At 25.9% G+C, this 16,309-nt stretch overlaps 2 protein-coding genes and 1 long non-coding RNA gene across 3 annotated transcripts in view; all 3 read left to right on the plus strand.

Annotated features, from left to right (window-relative positions):
* LOC119603726 (longitudinals lacking protein, isoforms F/I/K/T) overlaps positions 1–16,309 on the plus strand; it is a 193,232-nt gene that overhangs the window by 108,723 nt on the left and 68,200 nt on the right. The gene's annotated exons all lie outside the window — the stretch shown is intronic.
* On the plus strand, positions 5,982–8,648 carry LOC119603737 (longitudinals lacking protein, isoforms J/P/Q/S/Z-like; the record flags this gene model as incomplete). Its single annotated transcript, XM_037955895.1, has 1 exon — positions 5,982–8,648. A coding segment is annotated over one exon (1,542 nt), but the record flags the coding sequence as incomplete, so codon positions are not given.
* LOC119603732 lies at positions 12,748–13,103 on the plus strand. The gene is made up of 2 exons (XR_005231423.1): positions 12,748–12,958; positions 13,050–13,103. It is a non-coding gene; the product is annotated as an uncharacterized LOC119603732 (long non-coding RNA).

Genomic DNA, 16,309 nt, shown 5'->3' on the forward strand with positions numbered 1-16,309 from the left:
ACTATAGACTAGACTGTAGACTAGACTGTAGACTAGACTGTAGACTAGACTATAGACTAGACTATAGACTAGACTATAGACTAGACTATAGACTAGACTATAGACTAGACTATAGACTAGACTATAGACTAGACTATAGACTAGACTATAGACTAGACTATAGACTAGATTATAGACTAGACTATAGACTAGACTATAGACTAGACTATAGACTAGACTATAGACTAGACTATAGACTAGATTATAGACTAGACTATAGACTAGATTATAGACCAGATTATAGGCCAGACTATATACTAGACTATAGACTAGACTAAACTCTAGACTATACACTAGACTAGACTATACACTAGACTAGACTATACACTACACTAGACTATTGACTAAACTATAGCGTAGGCTTTAGCCTAAAATATAGACTAGACTATAGGCTAACCTATAGACTAGACTAGAGACTAAACTATATACTAGAGAAGAGACTAAACTAGACTAGACTGGAGACTAAACTATAGCTTAGACTAGATTGTATACTAGATTATATACTAGATTATAGATTAGACTACAGCCTAGATTACAGACTAAACTATAGCCTAGACTAGACTCTAAACTGTAGACCTAATTGTAGATTAAACTATAGACTACACTATAACCTAAACTATAGACTGTAGACTAGACTTTAGCCTAGACTGTATAATAGACTATATATACTAGACTATAGACTAGACTATAGCCTAGACTATAACCTATACTATAGACTAGATTATAACCTATACCATAGACTACTCTATAGATTACACTATAAACTAAACTATAGACTAAACTATAGACTAAACTATTGACTAGACTGTAGACTAAACTACATATTGATTATAGACCAAACTATATTCTAGACTGAGACTAGACTAAAGCCTAGACTATAGCATAAACTATATACTATATTATAGAATAGAGTTAACCTATAGTCTAGACTACAGCTTATAATATGGACTTAACTACAGATTAGACTATAAAGTTCTCTCTCAAATTCCTCTCCTAACATTCCATACTCTCTCAGTCTCTTTAACTTTGCTAATCCCTTACCTTGAGCACAAATAAATTTTTGATCAACCAACACGTCACAAATACATAGTTTTCAAATAATTTTTTTTTTATATACATATATACAAACATATATTTAAAATAATTTAATATTTTTTTTAATATATATAAAATATTTATTTATTAAAACAAAATAGCCCTTAATTTATTATTATTTAAATAATTTTTCTCTTAGGAACTGCAACTTTTTAAACATTCCACTTAAAACAAAAAAAAGACAAACTAGAAAAACTAATTTTTTTTTAAAAATAAATATTTTTCTTTACAAAAAAATAGTATTTTTTTCCACATACAATAGTTCAAATAATGTTTAAAATAATTAAAACAATTATATTATATACTCTCTTTTATTTTTTCAACTATAATGTTTAACTATAATTTTTTTTGTTATAATTTTTTAAATAATTGTAATTGGTTCTAATTGGTGTTGGGCTTACAAAAAAACAAAAACAAAAAAAAACATTTTTTTATAACTATATATATATATTTTAAATATAATAATTTTAAATGTTACAAAAAATAAAAAAATAAATAAACTTTAAAAAATTATTTAAAACAAAAAATTTTTTTTGCTACAATTTTAAAGAAAATTTCTTTTTATTTGTTTTTCTTTTTATAATATTTTAAAAAAATACTCATAACGCAAAAGCAACAACAATCTTTAGTAAAATAAGTTTTTTTTTTAATAATTTTCCTCTCCCCCTTATATATTTTTTTTATTATTATTATTATACTTATTATTATTAATTTTTATATGTAAAAATGTAAAAAAATCCCCCCCAAAAAAAATTTATTATTGTATAATAAAGTTATAAAAAAAAAAACAAAAAAAAACTTGGAAAATTTTGTATTAATTATTATAAAATTAAGTGCCCAGACTTTTTATAATTTCCTTTTTTTTTTTAATTTTGTTTAGCTTTACATTTTTTTTATAATTTATATTTTTTTGTAGCAATTTAGTTCTTTTTTTTTCTCTTTTAATACAACACAAACAAATCAACACCTTTACACTTACATATTTATTTTTTTGTTTAAAAGTAAGTAAAACTCAATTTTTTTATTTAATCTTTTTTTTAATTATAAAATTTTTTTGTTAAATTTCAATTTGCTTTTTTTTAATATTTTTGTCCGTCTTTTTTATTTTGTTAAAATGTCCTTTTTTTATTTAAATATAACTCAAAAACTCTCTTTACTCTCTTTAAACTCTAAAGAAATGCTCTTCAAATAAAGTAATTTGAAATTTTTCAAATAAAATCCATTTTAAACTCAAAGAATTTTCTTAATTGTAACTAAAATAATCTTTCAAATTCTTTTTTTATCTTTTACTAATTCGTTTTCTTCTTTTTTCTTTTCTCCTTTTCTAGTTGATTTACAAAATGATTCTCAAAATCAAGGTCTTACTACGAATACAACATCATCATCTTCGGCCCAGCAAGAGTCTCGCATTCGCGTACGCAATTGGTTAATGTTGGCGGATCAATCGATTTTGGAAAAGAATTATAACGATGGCAGCTCTGGTGAGTTGAGCGATAATTGTTAGTTATTAAAGTTCTTTTAAAATCTATTTTTATTAATTTTTTTTAAATATTGTTTTATTATTTTTTAATTTTTTTTAGTTTTAAGTTAATTTTATTTATAATTTCATCAAAAAGTTTGAACAAAAAAGTGATTAGTATTCACTAACGATCAAATTGATTCTGGCATTCTAATCATTTATTCTCTTAATAAGCAAAAAGAGAACCTTGACAGATATCGGCAAAGGACTCACACTTGAATAGAAACTGAACTAAATCAATCAGAAAGCTAAATTTTAATTCTCAGCTGATCTCTGTTCTTAGCACTTTTAAAAGATATTCTTTTCATAAGCTTAGAAAGAATAGAGAACACGGATTTAAAACAGATATCGACAAAGCACTCTCTCTCTTGATTTTAACCCTACTCACACTTGGATAAAAAGTGAACTAAATCAATCAGAAAGCACAATATTAATTCTCAGCTGATGACTGCTTTTTGCTCTTTTTAAAGATATTCTCTCAATAAGTTTAGAGAGAATAGAGAACACCGATTTAAAAACAGATATAGGCAAAGAACTCTCTATTGATTTTAAAACTACTCATACTTGGCTAGAAAGTGAACTAAATTAATCAGAAAGCACAATTTTAATTCTCAACTGATGTCAGCATTTTGGCACTTTTAAAAGATAATAATCTTAGAGAGAATAGAGAACTTTATATTAAAAACAGATATTGGCAAAGTACTCTCTATTGACTTTAAACGTAGTCACACTCAGTTAGAGAGTGGACTAAAACAATCAGAAAGCACTAATGTCAGCTTTTTGCACTCTTATAAGATAAGCTCAATAAGCTTAGAAAGAGAGAGAGAGATTACTGATTTAAAAACAGATATCGGCAAAGAACTCTCTCTTACTTTTGTCCATACTCACACTTGGATATAAAATAAACTAAATCCATCAGAAAGCATAATTTTAATTCTCAGCCGATGTCTGTTTTTTGCACTTTTAAAAGATATTCTTTCAATAAGCTTAGAGAGAATAAACCTTAAAACAGATATCGACGAAGAGCTCTCTCGTGAAATCTCTTGCTTTCAAACGTACTCATAATTGTATCAGAAACCAATCAAAAAGAAAATATTTATACTATGCCGATGCCTGCTTTTTATACTCATCCAATATTCCCTTAATATGGAGAGAGAGAGAGAATCCTGACTTTAAAATTGATAAAGGCCAAAAGCTCTCCAGTGAGTTCTCTTGCTTTCATACGTAGTATAGAACATGTTTACTCTATGTTGATGTCTGCTTTTTTGCACTAAAATCCGATATTCTCTAAATAAGAAGAAATCAAATTTCGGCAAAGAGCTTCTAAGAAAGCTCACACCTTTATAGAACACAAACGAAATCCATTAGAAAGCTTTGGTTTTTACTCTCTGATTAAGAAGTCTGAAGCGTTGTGCCTACGGTCTTAGAAAGACAGATTAGATTTTAATGTTTTAAGAATCTTGTGGAAATTATTTTAAAAAGGAGAGAGAGAGATAACATCGACTTTAAATGAGATATATCTCTTTTTTGACTCTCTGCTTTCGAAATTCAAAATACAGAAGTCTAAAGGGTTCTGCAGTCTCATAAAGACTGAGATTTATATACTTTTAGCCCTCATATCGAATATTGGCTTAAAGAAAAGCAAGTATATTGGTTAAAAAGAACCAAAACTCTCTAACAGATATCGACAAAAAGCTCCCTGAACAAAAGCTCACACATTTAAAGAAATAAACAAAGCAATCAAAATGCGCCTCTTTCACTTTCCTTCGATGCCGGCTTTAAAAATACATAGTCTGGAACTAAGAAAAACCTCTTTTTCGCTCTGTCGCTGCCTGTTTTCAAAATGCTATCTTAAAAAGTCTGAAATCTTAGAAAGACCGATATTTTGATCAATCTTTCACAACTCATTTAATAACTGACAAATTTTTACTTTATTTTCTATTATGCTCTTAAAGAAGAGCATGGAGTTTGTTTAAAGGATCCAGTACTCTCCAACAGATATTAGCAAAGTGCTTACTCGTGAGCTCCCTTGCTTACAACTTGTACGTAAGCTCTCTACCGATGCCTACTTTCAAATTAAAGAAGTCCCGAACGATCTGCAGTCTTCTATAGTCCGATATTTTTCCCATATTGCAGAGTTCCTTTATTCTCTTAAAGAAGAGTATTTAGCTGGTTTAAAGAGAAATATGACTTTCAAATAGACTTCGGCAATAAGCTCTTCCGTGAATTCTCTTGCTTTCTCGCGTTTGTAAGCTCTCTATTATATAAAATATAAATATAATCATAATCAGAGAGCAATTTTAACATTCTCTGCCGACAGCCGCTTTAACATTTGAAGTGGAGATGAATCACTTTTCGGTGATCGATAAGTTTTTCCACTTTTATGGGATATACTCTCAAAATTGAATCCTAAATTTGCCGATATCTATGGTAAAGAGCTCTCTCACGATCTCTGAAAGTTTCACGTGTAAGAAAAGCTTATTAAAAAGCGAAATAGAAAAGTCTGCCGTGTACTTTATATGTCAAAATAGAACACTGAATTTGAAACAGATATCGGAGAGTGCTCTCTCGTAATCCTTTATAGTTTCATTCGTAAGCAATCTCAAATTTGCTAGTTTTTTACTCTTTGCCGATGACTGCTTTGGAATTGTGAAATATAAAAGTTTAGAGCTTTCTTTCTCTACCATATGTATGGGTAAAACTTTGGCAAACTTTCTTGGATATATACCTACAAAGAGTTTCTTGAAAAGTTCCCTTATTTTTTCCTTATTATTTACATTTAAAGAACTGCTTTAGTTTTAGGACTTAAAATCAATAAATCTAGAAAGATATTTAAAAGATCTGGCATCCTTATATATAAAGAATATTAACATTTATACAAAATTTACAAATATTTTTAATTTAATTTTAATTTATCTTGTTAATTACTTATTTTTAAGTTTATAATTTAATCTTCTTCTCTTTCAGTTTTATCATTTGTTTTTGTAACAATTATATTTTTTTTATAATAATTTTTTTCTATTACAGTTTTTTTGCTTTTCATTTTCCTCCCCAAAAAAGTATTCTACAAAATTTCTTTATTGTTTTTGTTTTCTACACTTTCTAAACTTCAGCTGTTTTGTTTTGGTTTTATCTTTTGTTACACTTTCCTTCAAAAGATCTTTAACTCAAATCCATAAGAAAATTGATAATATGAAAACTAACTGTAATTTTCCCCCCTTTTAATAAATTCTCTTTTCACGCTTCAAAATATGAAAATAAAAACAAAAAACAAAATAACAACTACAAAAACTAAAACTAACAAAATAATCCAAATAATTACTAATAATTAGTAGAACAACAATTAACCAAGAATAACAACAATACCCTGATAACGTCCAATTCCAATGCTACTAATAATAACAACAACAACAACACAACTGGTTTAGTTGTTAATCCTTCGACAAATGCTGTTACTGCTACCACTACTAATACAAATCTTAACCTAACCACACAAAATACACCCACAATACAACGTATTGGCAGCATTGGACGCACCACCATTACTTGCATTACCCCGGCTGGTGGCGATGCTACGGCCACTAATCCTCAAGCTGCTTTGGCTGCCGCTGGTGTTGAATTGGATGCAGTGGATGATAATAATAGCATGACTGAGGTGGTGGTTAAAATTGAAAATTCTGCCACATCCTCCCAAGACGAAGATGAAGAAATGCCCGATGAGGGCGATGATGCGCCCACCACTGAAACCAATGAAGAGGAAGAGGAAGGTGATATGAACTATGATGATATTAAACTCTCTAGTCCCATGATGTGGGCCATTGATAGTGTTAAAATCGAACAGGAAGAAGAATTTGAAGATATTTTAACCGCTGGATTTGATAACACCACCACTTCGTTGGACAATGATGATGAGTTCTTACAAACTGTACCTTCTGTTAGTATGGGCAATATGTCCGGCGACATGGACCTGCAAAAGAATCGTGTTTTGGTGGCTAAGAAACGTGTCTCGTTGGAAACTCTGAAGTCACTTAATAAACATCCGGGTAAAAATCAATCTTATGTAACACAAATCGAACTGCAAGATCCTCAAGAGCTGCTGGAGAAACATCAACATTTCCAGAAGTTACGTTTGCAGCCCAATCAACCGGTGCAAATTAAATTGCGCTCCATACCAGCCACCATAACCAGTATACAACCCAAAATGGCGGGCTCAGTAGCTCCGCCACTTGCTCCTCTATCCACTTTAAAAGCCGGTATGTCTGACATGAAACCCGGATCTTCAAATTCAAATGTCGAATTCAAATCCACCATTTCCGAAGATAGACGCTATCGCATGATTACCCAAAATCAACGCACCCGTAAAGAATCTCTAGAACATTCCGAGGATATGATCTACAATGCGGACATTGAAAAACCCTGGGTGTGTCGCAACTGTAATCGCAATTACAAATGGAAGAACAGTCTTAAGTGTCATTTGAAAAATGAATGCGGTCAACCGCCTCGTTATTTCTGCAGTAAACTGTGTGGTTATGCCACCAATGTACACAGTAATCTCAAACGTCACATGAATACCAAATGTCGTGAACGTACCGAGGAAGATAATCAAATGTTATTGCAACAGGTACAAGTGCAACAGCCTCAATTGGTACATCAAACCAAGTCTTTAACCAACACCACCAATACCAATGCAACGATAACAACCTCAAGTTGTGGCAATATCAGTACTCTTTCAGCCGCAGGAACACTTCTACCAGCAGCAACCAATAATAATAATGGCATCAATAGCATTACATCGAGCAACAGCAGCAACAACAACAACACCACCACCACTACATCCACTTATACTTTGGTCTTTCAGAAGAGCGAATAGAAATTGGAAAATTTGAGGGAGAAAGTTATACAATTATTATATGACAAAACTTTAGAGAGCAGTAGTCGTGACAGTTGTTTAGTTCAGGAGGAGTCATTGGCGGAGGTTAATGTTAAGAGTAGTAATGGCGTTACGACACTGAGTATGTATGGTCAAACTGAGTAAATTGTTGTTAAAGTAAAGTTTAAGCAAGAAATATGTAGAAGAAGTTTTAAATAACTTTTTATCCGCTCTCACTGTGCTCCCTCAATTAAAGTGAGAAATTTTCAGTGCAATTTTTTTTAAATTGAAGTTTTTTTTTTGTTTTATGAAAGAAAATGTGTGAATTTTATTTAAATTTTAAAATTATAGGTTTTTTGTTGAAATTTGTTTTGTTTTTTATGTTTTTTATTACAAAAATTTATTCAAAATTCTTAATGTTTCTTAATTTTTTAAAAATAACGGTTAAAAGGTTAACCGTTAAAGCTTGCATTTGTCTTATAAGTTATAAAAGTTTTGTTATCATATGATTTGTTTCCCGGCAATTCTAAATTTTAAACTATTTTAATATGGTTAATATAGGTACTACAGATCCAGGAGGTCTCTGCCTATACACTAAAAAAGAGTAATCCGTGTTCGTATCAATCCAGATCAGTTTCGATTCTACCGCAAGTACGATAATATCCGAATCAAGTACTAATCAGTCAAGTACGAAAGACTTTTTGAAAATTTTAAATATTTTTTCTTAGATTTTCTAATTGTTATAAAAAGTATAACAGTTTTACATATTTAGTTGATCTACAATTACATTCTGCATGTTTGAAAACACAAATTTCAGATTACGAAACTGTTATACAGACATTTTTATAAATTTAATGATTTTTATTAAAGTTCTAATTCATGATAATTTGAAATGCTTTCTAAATGTTATAAAAATATAACACATATAGCGTTTTATAACAGTTTAAAACATTTAGATTTACTTAAGTAACTAACTGCTTGTTTGAAGACAAAAATTTTATTATTACAAAACTGTTATACGGAAATTTCATAATAAAATTTTGAATGCTTTCTATATGTTATAAAAATATAACACATATAACGTTTTATAACAGTTTTAAACATTTAGATTTACTTAAGTAACTAACTGCTTGTTTAAAGACAAAAAATTTGTTATTACAAAACTGTTATACAGAAATTTCATAATACAATTTTGAATGCTTTCTATATGTTATAAAAATATAACACATATAACGTTTTATAACAGTTTTAAATATTAAGATTTGCTGCCTGCTTGTTTGAAGATAAAAAATTTGTTACTACAAAACTGTTATACAGAAATTTTAATAAATTTTATAATAAAATTTTGAATGCTTTCTAAATGTTATAAAAATATAACACATATAACGTTATATAACAGTTTTAAACATTAAGATTTGCTTAAGTAACTGTTTGCTTGTTTGAAAACACAAATTTCTCAAAACTGTTATACAGAAATTTTAATTTTAAGACTATTTTATGAAAATAATAAATATTCTCAATTTTAATAAAAAATAAAAATAAAACACATATAACAGTTTATAACAGTTTTAAACATTAAGATATTCTAAAGTAACTGCACGATTGTCTTAAGACACAATTTGTTTTACTACAAAACTGTTATACTGAAATTTCAAAAAATTTTCTATTTTAATTCCATGAACTATTTTATGGAACGTTTTTCCAATTTTTACAAAATTATAACAGTTTTAATAGTATATAACAGTTCATATACTATGTAGATTTTCTAAAGTAACTTCCTTTTAGTTTAAAAGTTCAAATTTGTAATTTCGAAACTGTTATACCAATGTTTAAAACATCAATTAATTGTATTAGAATTCTAAGAAGGTTTTTGAAATTTTATAAAAATAAAACAGTTTTTAAACACTTAAGTATTTGTTTGATAACCAAAATTTTGAATTTCAAAAATGTTCTAAATTAAACAAAAGCTTGTCTGAAGAGATAAATTGCAAAACTGTTATACTGAAGTTGATTAAAATTATTTATTTTAAAGTTTGAAAGTTTATCTTATTAAAATGTTTAATATTTCCTTAACATATAATGGATTTAAATATTAAAATACTCGAAACCCGGTTACTTGGTTCTGCAAGAATTAAATTTATAATTTCCAAACTGTTATACTAAAATTTTTTTAAAAATTTAAACAAAAATCAAGTATAGAGTGTGTTTAACATATATTTGTTTATACAGTTTGAAATAAATTTCAATAGTTGCAGTTATAAAACAGCAAAAAATTTGAAACTGTTATACTTGTATTACAGTTACTTTCAAAAAAGATTAATTATAACTATTCAGGTATATGTTTGAATTATTCGAAATTTTTTAACAAAGATTTTCATATTTTATAATAATTTGTTAAAGATTTCGATTTTGGAAACTGTTATAAAAACTGTTATATTTTTATAACAGTTCTTTTGAAAACAGCTTAATTATAATAATTCAATTATGTCAAGTTATGTTTTAAGCCGTACGCTTTAAAAATTTCACAATTTATAACACTTTTGAAAACTGTTATAATGGTATAACAGTTATTTTAACAATGTAAATTGTTTAGAAATCTTTAATGACATATTTTTATTATAAATTCTTTATAAACTTTTGAATATTTCAAGTTATTTAAAATTTTTGCATTTTTAATCTGTTATAATTTTTATAACAGTTATTTCAAAAAGGCTTAATTTTAATAATTTAAACATTTGAACTTATTTTTAAAGAAATATGTTAAATATTAAAACTGTTGACAACAATTTTTAAACTGTTATACTAGTTAATATCTTTCAAAAACTGTTATATTTGTTTCTTAAAAAACCATAATTATAGCCCTTCAATCATTTGTAGCTTTATATAACAAATTGTGTTATAAATTTTTACCATTTATAACAGTTTGAAAACTGTTATACTCTTGTAATAGTTATTTTTACAAGCTATATTGTTTAGAACATTTGAAAGACCCATTTTTATTAAAATTTCTTTAAAACTTGGAAACTGTTATACTGAATATAACTATTCAAACATGTGTTTGAATTATTCGTAACCTTTTAATAAAGATTTTAACAATTTATAATAATTTCTTAAAGATTTTAACTTTGAAAACTGTTATACTCGTTTATTTAGTTAAAAATTGTTATATTTTTATAACAGTTCTTTCAAAAACATGTTAATTATAACAATTCACTTTATATAAGTTATTTTTCAGAAGTATGCTAAAGAATTTTACAATTTATAATAGTTTTGAAAACTCTTATATTGGTATAACAGTTATTTCAATAAACTACTTTGTTTAAATATTTCTTTAAAATTTTTTAACATTCCAAGTTGTTTTATATTTTAGGTTTTTTATTTTTATTATAACAGTTTTGTTTTTTATTTATTGAGATTTTATTGCTAGTATAACAGTTGTGGCAAAACTGAATTGTTACGATTTTTTTTTAATAATTTATTAAATATTTTTTAAGGATTTTTATTTTTAAGTCTTTTTTATTAATTTATTTCAATTTTTCACACATTTTCTTTTTAATTTATTTTTATTAATTTTTAATAATTATTCAAAAATGATCTCATTTATTTTTAAACCCAAAGAAGCCATTTATTTAATTTTCTAGTCAGAAACAAAGAATTTCTTTTTTATAATTTAATTTTTAAATTAGCATTAGCAAAGACAGAAAGATATTATAAAACTAAAAAAAAAATTATTTGTATTTAATTTTATGTTAAATTTAAGTTATTTTTTATAGTCTAAAAAGAAAATATATTTAATTAATATATATTTATAAAAAGAAAATATATTATAACTTAATATTTATAAACCAAAAAAATATATATGAAAACTAAACTCTAGTCAATAAAGATTTTCATTTTTAATATAATAAATTTTATTCACTTTTAAAAACTATAAATTATTTTTTTTATATAAAAAAATTAAAGAAAAAAAAAAAAGATTAAATGCTGTAAAAAAAAACTTAAGCTTGAAGAAAAATACAAAAAAAAATAATAATAAATAAAAAAATATAAAAAAAATTAAAAAAAAATTCCCTTAAGCGGTGAATATTAAAAAATATAAATATTCTATAGCTTAATGTTATATATTTAAGGTTTTTATTTATTTAAGGTTTATTTAACAAATTTTTTGTGGAAAATTTGTTTTATTAATGTTTTTTTTTTTATTTGAAATATGAAAAAAACTCTTTCTTAATTTATAATAAAATTAATTTTTTTTTATTAAAAAGAAATTTGTTTTTTTTTTTAAATATATATTTATTATTCTCATAAAAAAAAAGAAATTACTTAAAAGAAAATCATGCTAGTCAATGTTTTAAATATGTTTTTTTTTTTATAAAAATTTAAAAAAAATACTTTTCATATATTAGAAAATTAATATAATAAAATTATTTTATTTGTATGATATAATTTATATTTATATAAAATATTTTTTTTGTTAATTATGAAGTTAATTTTAGTAAAAAAAAAAAAAAAACATTTTTATTTTTGGGAAATTATTTTTTTATTTTAAAAAATATGAAAAAATCTTAAATTTTTATTTAAAATTAGCAAAAAAATATTATTATTATTATAAAAATATAAAAAACTTAAAAATTTGGGCAATATAATGTAAAATATTTAAAATTTTTTTTAACAAAAAAAAAACTTATTATTAAAAAAAAGAAAATATTAAAAATACTTAAAAAAATACAAAAAAAAAACACAATAAATTAATATTATAAATATTACATGTGTATTCTAGTCTAAAATAAACCAAAAAAAACACACTTTACACTTAACAAAAAAATTTAAAAATTCTAACACTTACTCTTAACATAAATTACACAATATTGAAGGAAAAAAAACAAACAAAATTTTTTTGAATTATTAATTAAATAAATAAAATATAAATTAATATGTAAAATATATTAAAAAAAATATTAAAAAAAAAACTAAACAAAAAAGACTTTTTATTTCTTAGGCACACAGGAAAATACACATTAAAAAACACTTAAACATTTCATACATCTCATCTCCACAGTCACTCTTAAACCACTCTTCCACTTTTTAATCCTATTTGACATATAAACCTTTAATCCTTTTCCCTCCTTACCCTGTTTTTTTTTTTTTTTTTTTTTTTTTTTTCAAACATTTTATATATTTTCTCTCAATTTTTAAGAATAATTTTTACTAACCAATTTTTTCTTTTAGGTGTCTTAAATTGAACCCCTGTTCCATTCGAGCCTGTGCTAGAGGACGTGGTTTTCTTTCAAGCACCTTTAATAATAATTTATGTCTGTAAATATATCGAAAATTTATTCAGACTCTGTAGCATCTTTAAAATTAGCCCATTGCTTTAATGTAGCAAAACTCTGTGAACTACACTACAACTGGTTGGTCCAACTTTAAAACAACGTGTAACATTATTTATTTATTTTTTTTAATTTTAAAGTAAACTTTTAAATAAATTTCTTTTCTTTTTTTTTTCTTTTTTAATTTTTCTTAAAGTGTTAAAAGTAAAATGCATGCCTCTTCTCTTCTAAACTACCCCCGACTACCTAGTAAAAAAAAATGTTACTCCCTACTACTGTAAAGGATTTTATTTAAGAATACCAAAACCAAAAGCTAGCTACTTAATAGCTATAATAATTTTTGTGTAATTGTATTGAATTTGTAAACATTTTATAGCAAAAAAAAAAAACAGTTTCTAGTTAAAAATAATTTGTAGTTAAAATTTTATTTACCCATCATTTATTTTTATTTTATAATAATTTTTTTTATATTTTACAGCTTTTTTTTAATTTTTTTATAAATTTTATCTTCTTCCCTCTTGAAAGAAACGGAACAACCCTTGGAATGTATTGGCTTTAATGTTATCAAAACAATTTTGTCAAAATTTCTTTATTTTTTCAAATTGTATGCTGTTTCCGGTTCTTTTACTTCCTAACCCCTCAAAAAAAAAACCTCTTAAATAAACTACTATTTTCTTTTTAAAAATTTTTCACAGGTAAATTATAATTTTTTTTTCTATAAATTTTTAAAATTTTGTTTTAGTAGTTAAGTATTTTTTGAAATTAATTAATATTTGAAAAAATACCTAGAAACAAAAAAAAAAACAAATTATTGTAAATTTTAAGTGCATGCGTATTTAATTTATATATTTTGACTACTTTTTTTGACAAATTTTATTCCCCGCCTTGTAGCGTTAAATGTTGTATTGTTTTTTAAACATACAACACTATAACTTTACAATGCCGTTTCAGAATTGCATAATTGTAAAGTTTAATTTGATTTCTTTTACCATATATTTTTGTTTTAAAGAAATATGTTGAAGTATTTTTTTAGTGTGAAATTTTCCAAACTCTAGCATTTTTTCTTTAAAGCAAAAATATTTTTATATTTGAAATCAATTTAAAACTTTATAGATTTTTATAAAAATTTCTAAAAAGAATTCTATTAATCAATAGATTTTCTTTCAGTTAAAAAAATTTTCAAAATTTTTCTAAAGCAACGCCAAAAAAGTCATGATAGATGAGAGCTCGTAAACTTCGATCTAACTCAATAAATTATAATGAAATTGAAATAAAGACTTTGTTACAATTCCCATATTCTAGTTCAACAAAACTTGTAAGTTTAATTGATGATCTTTACAAGTGACACAAAAAGATTGCTAATGACGAACCGTAACGGGCTCGAGAAAATGCATTAAAGTGTTCTGTATTCTTATAATTTGAAAATATCATTACAATTTCGAAAAAAATCCCCAACTGGAACTCTAACTCGAGGCCGTAATATATTCAATTAATAACATTATTATAAATTCGCAAAAAGAAAACCTCAACTGGGACTCGAACTAGAGACCGAAATATATTCATTTAATAACATTTGTTTGAAAACTTTAAAGAGTTTCGGCAAAACTATTGAGTTTTCTTTCAAAAAAAATGTCAAATTTCTAAAGAATTTCAGAATTTGTCCAACACATCTGCTTTCGAGATATTTTAGCCTAAAATTCTTGCTCTACGTCATACATTTGTGATGTTATAACAGCGCGAAGCAACCTTTATTTATAAAATTTGTTAAGACATCTGAAAGTCCCTTCCTTTCGCTTCAATATAGAAGTTTAACCTCTGTTATATCTTAATGCTTTAAGATATTCTAATCTAAAATTCGAAACAACCATAATGTTTAAAACATCGATTTCTCTTTATTTTAAAGCAAAAACTTTCAACAGGCGATATCTCAGCAAATTATAGAAAAACTAAACAAAAAAAAAAAAAAAAAAAAAAACTATCATCATATATCAGTTGTGCCCTATTAGTTCACTCTAAAATAAAGGCGTAAAGTTACTCCTCCTGTTCCTTATACAACTTAGATAGCTTTGGGGTTCAACCTCGAACACAAGGTCTTGGATACCCTGCAATCTATTGATCAACCTACAATAGCTTTGCCGAACTATTTATACGAATCGAGGTTCAGATCAGAGCTCTTTTGCCAATTAGTTAAAGCTCTCGTACCTTTTGCAGCTAGTTAAAGCTCTCGAACCTTTCATTCTTTTCCTAGACATAATGCATATGAAATATAAGATCTTTCGATTAATATACGTATTTCCTATATATATACCGAACATGGAATCTGAAATATATTCAAAATTCTGTAAAACAAATCATGGGTTTTAACGGAATTTAGCTCATATATGCATTAATTATGAATCGATTTTGTTGATTTTCAATAACAAACTTCTCGAAAGCATTTCTAATAGAATTTTTCAAGATTTCCATCCCGAAGATATCTGGGGTTTTCAAAAAAATAGTTTGCAATAAACACGCATATAACGAAAAATGTGGTTTTCTGGATTCAGCTCATTTCAATCCTTTAGAAAACTTATGTTGATCCCTGTATTAAATGTTAATAATGGGCCTATCCCTGAAGTTCGACAAAGAGTCAGTGCGTCCGAAAAAAAAATAGTAATTTCCACTCTAGTCTAACCCCATCTGATTCTGGCTCAAAAGTCTTCATTTCGAGTTTTACTTTATGTGAACATTTATTACAATAATAGACGAGGAATTCGATTCGAAAATCTTTAGTTTAGTCAATATTTGTATAACTTAACCAAATCGTTAAGTTTTCAAAATCGTAATATGATTTCAAAAAGACATTCCAGCTGAAAACTTCAGGTGGAGGTCATAAGAAGGCAAGAATAGTTCGCATTTTTTCTCCATGAAATAATAATCCAATTCACAATCGATGTTGTAACGTTGTATGTCACAAAGTCTATTGTGAATTGAGAAAATAATAATTATACTCATAATTACTTAGTTATCAACTTTGTTTTAAATCGTTTTTTTTTTACTATTTTTCTATAAAATACTAATATTTTTATTAAAATTTATACCTGTGATTAATATAAGATATAATATCGACTACGACTTAAGATATATACAATTGCTTGTGATCAAAATTAAAGCAATTTGTATGAAATGTCAAGTCGAATATAAAATATAAATTTGTGTTAAAGAAAAAATTCGTTTAAAGTGGATTTTTTTATAAAACATGAATTTAAAAAAAGATAACTTATGAATTTGTATGTTATTAGTTTAAGTTTTTATACCCTACACCACTATAGTATGGTAGATGGCATACGTTGGTTCTACAGCATCCTTAAAGTATAGCAATCGTTTCAAAATCAATTCATAATCCTATTTAGCTAAGTCCGTCTGTCAGTGTACCCCTGTGATCGTTGGCAACAAAGTACAGGTCGAAATTTTCAA

The sequence above is a fragment of the Lucilia sericata genome, unplaced genomic scaffold (genome assembly GCF_015586225.1).
Source record: "Lucilia sericata isolate MDLA Ls3-8-SP2 unplaced genomic scaffold, ASM1558622v1 Contig000332F_arrow, whole genome shotgun sequence".
NCBI lineage: Eukaryota > Metazoa > Arthropoda > Insecta > Diptera > Calliphoridae > Lucilia > Lucilia sericata.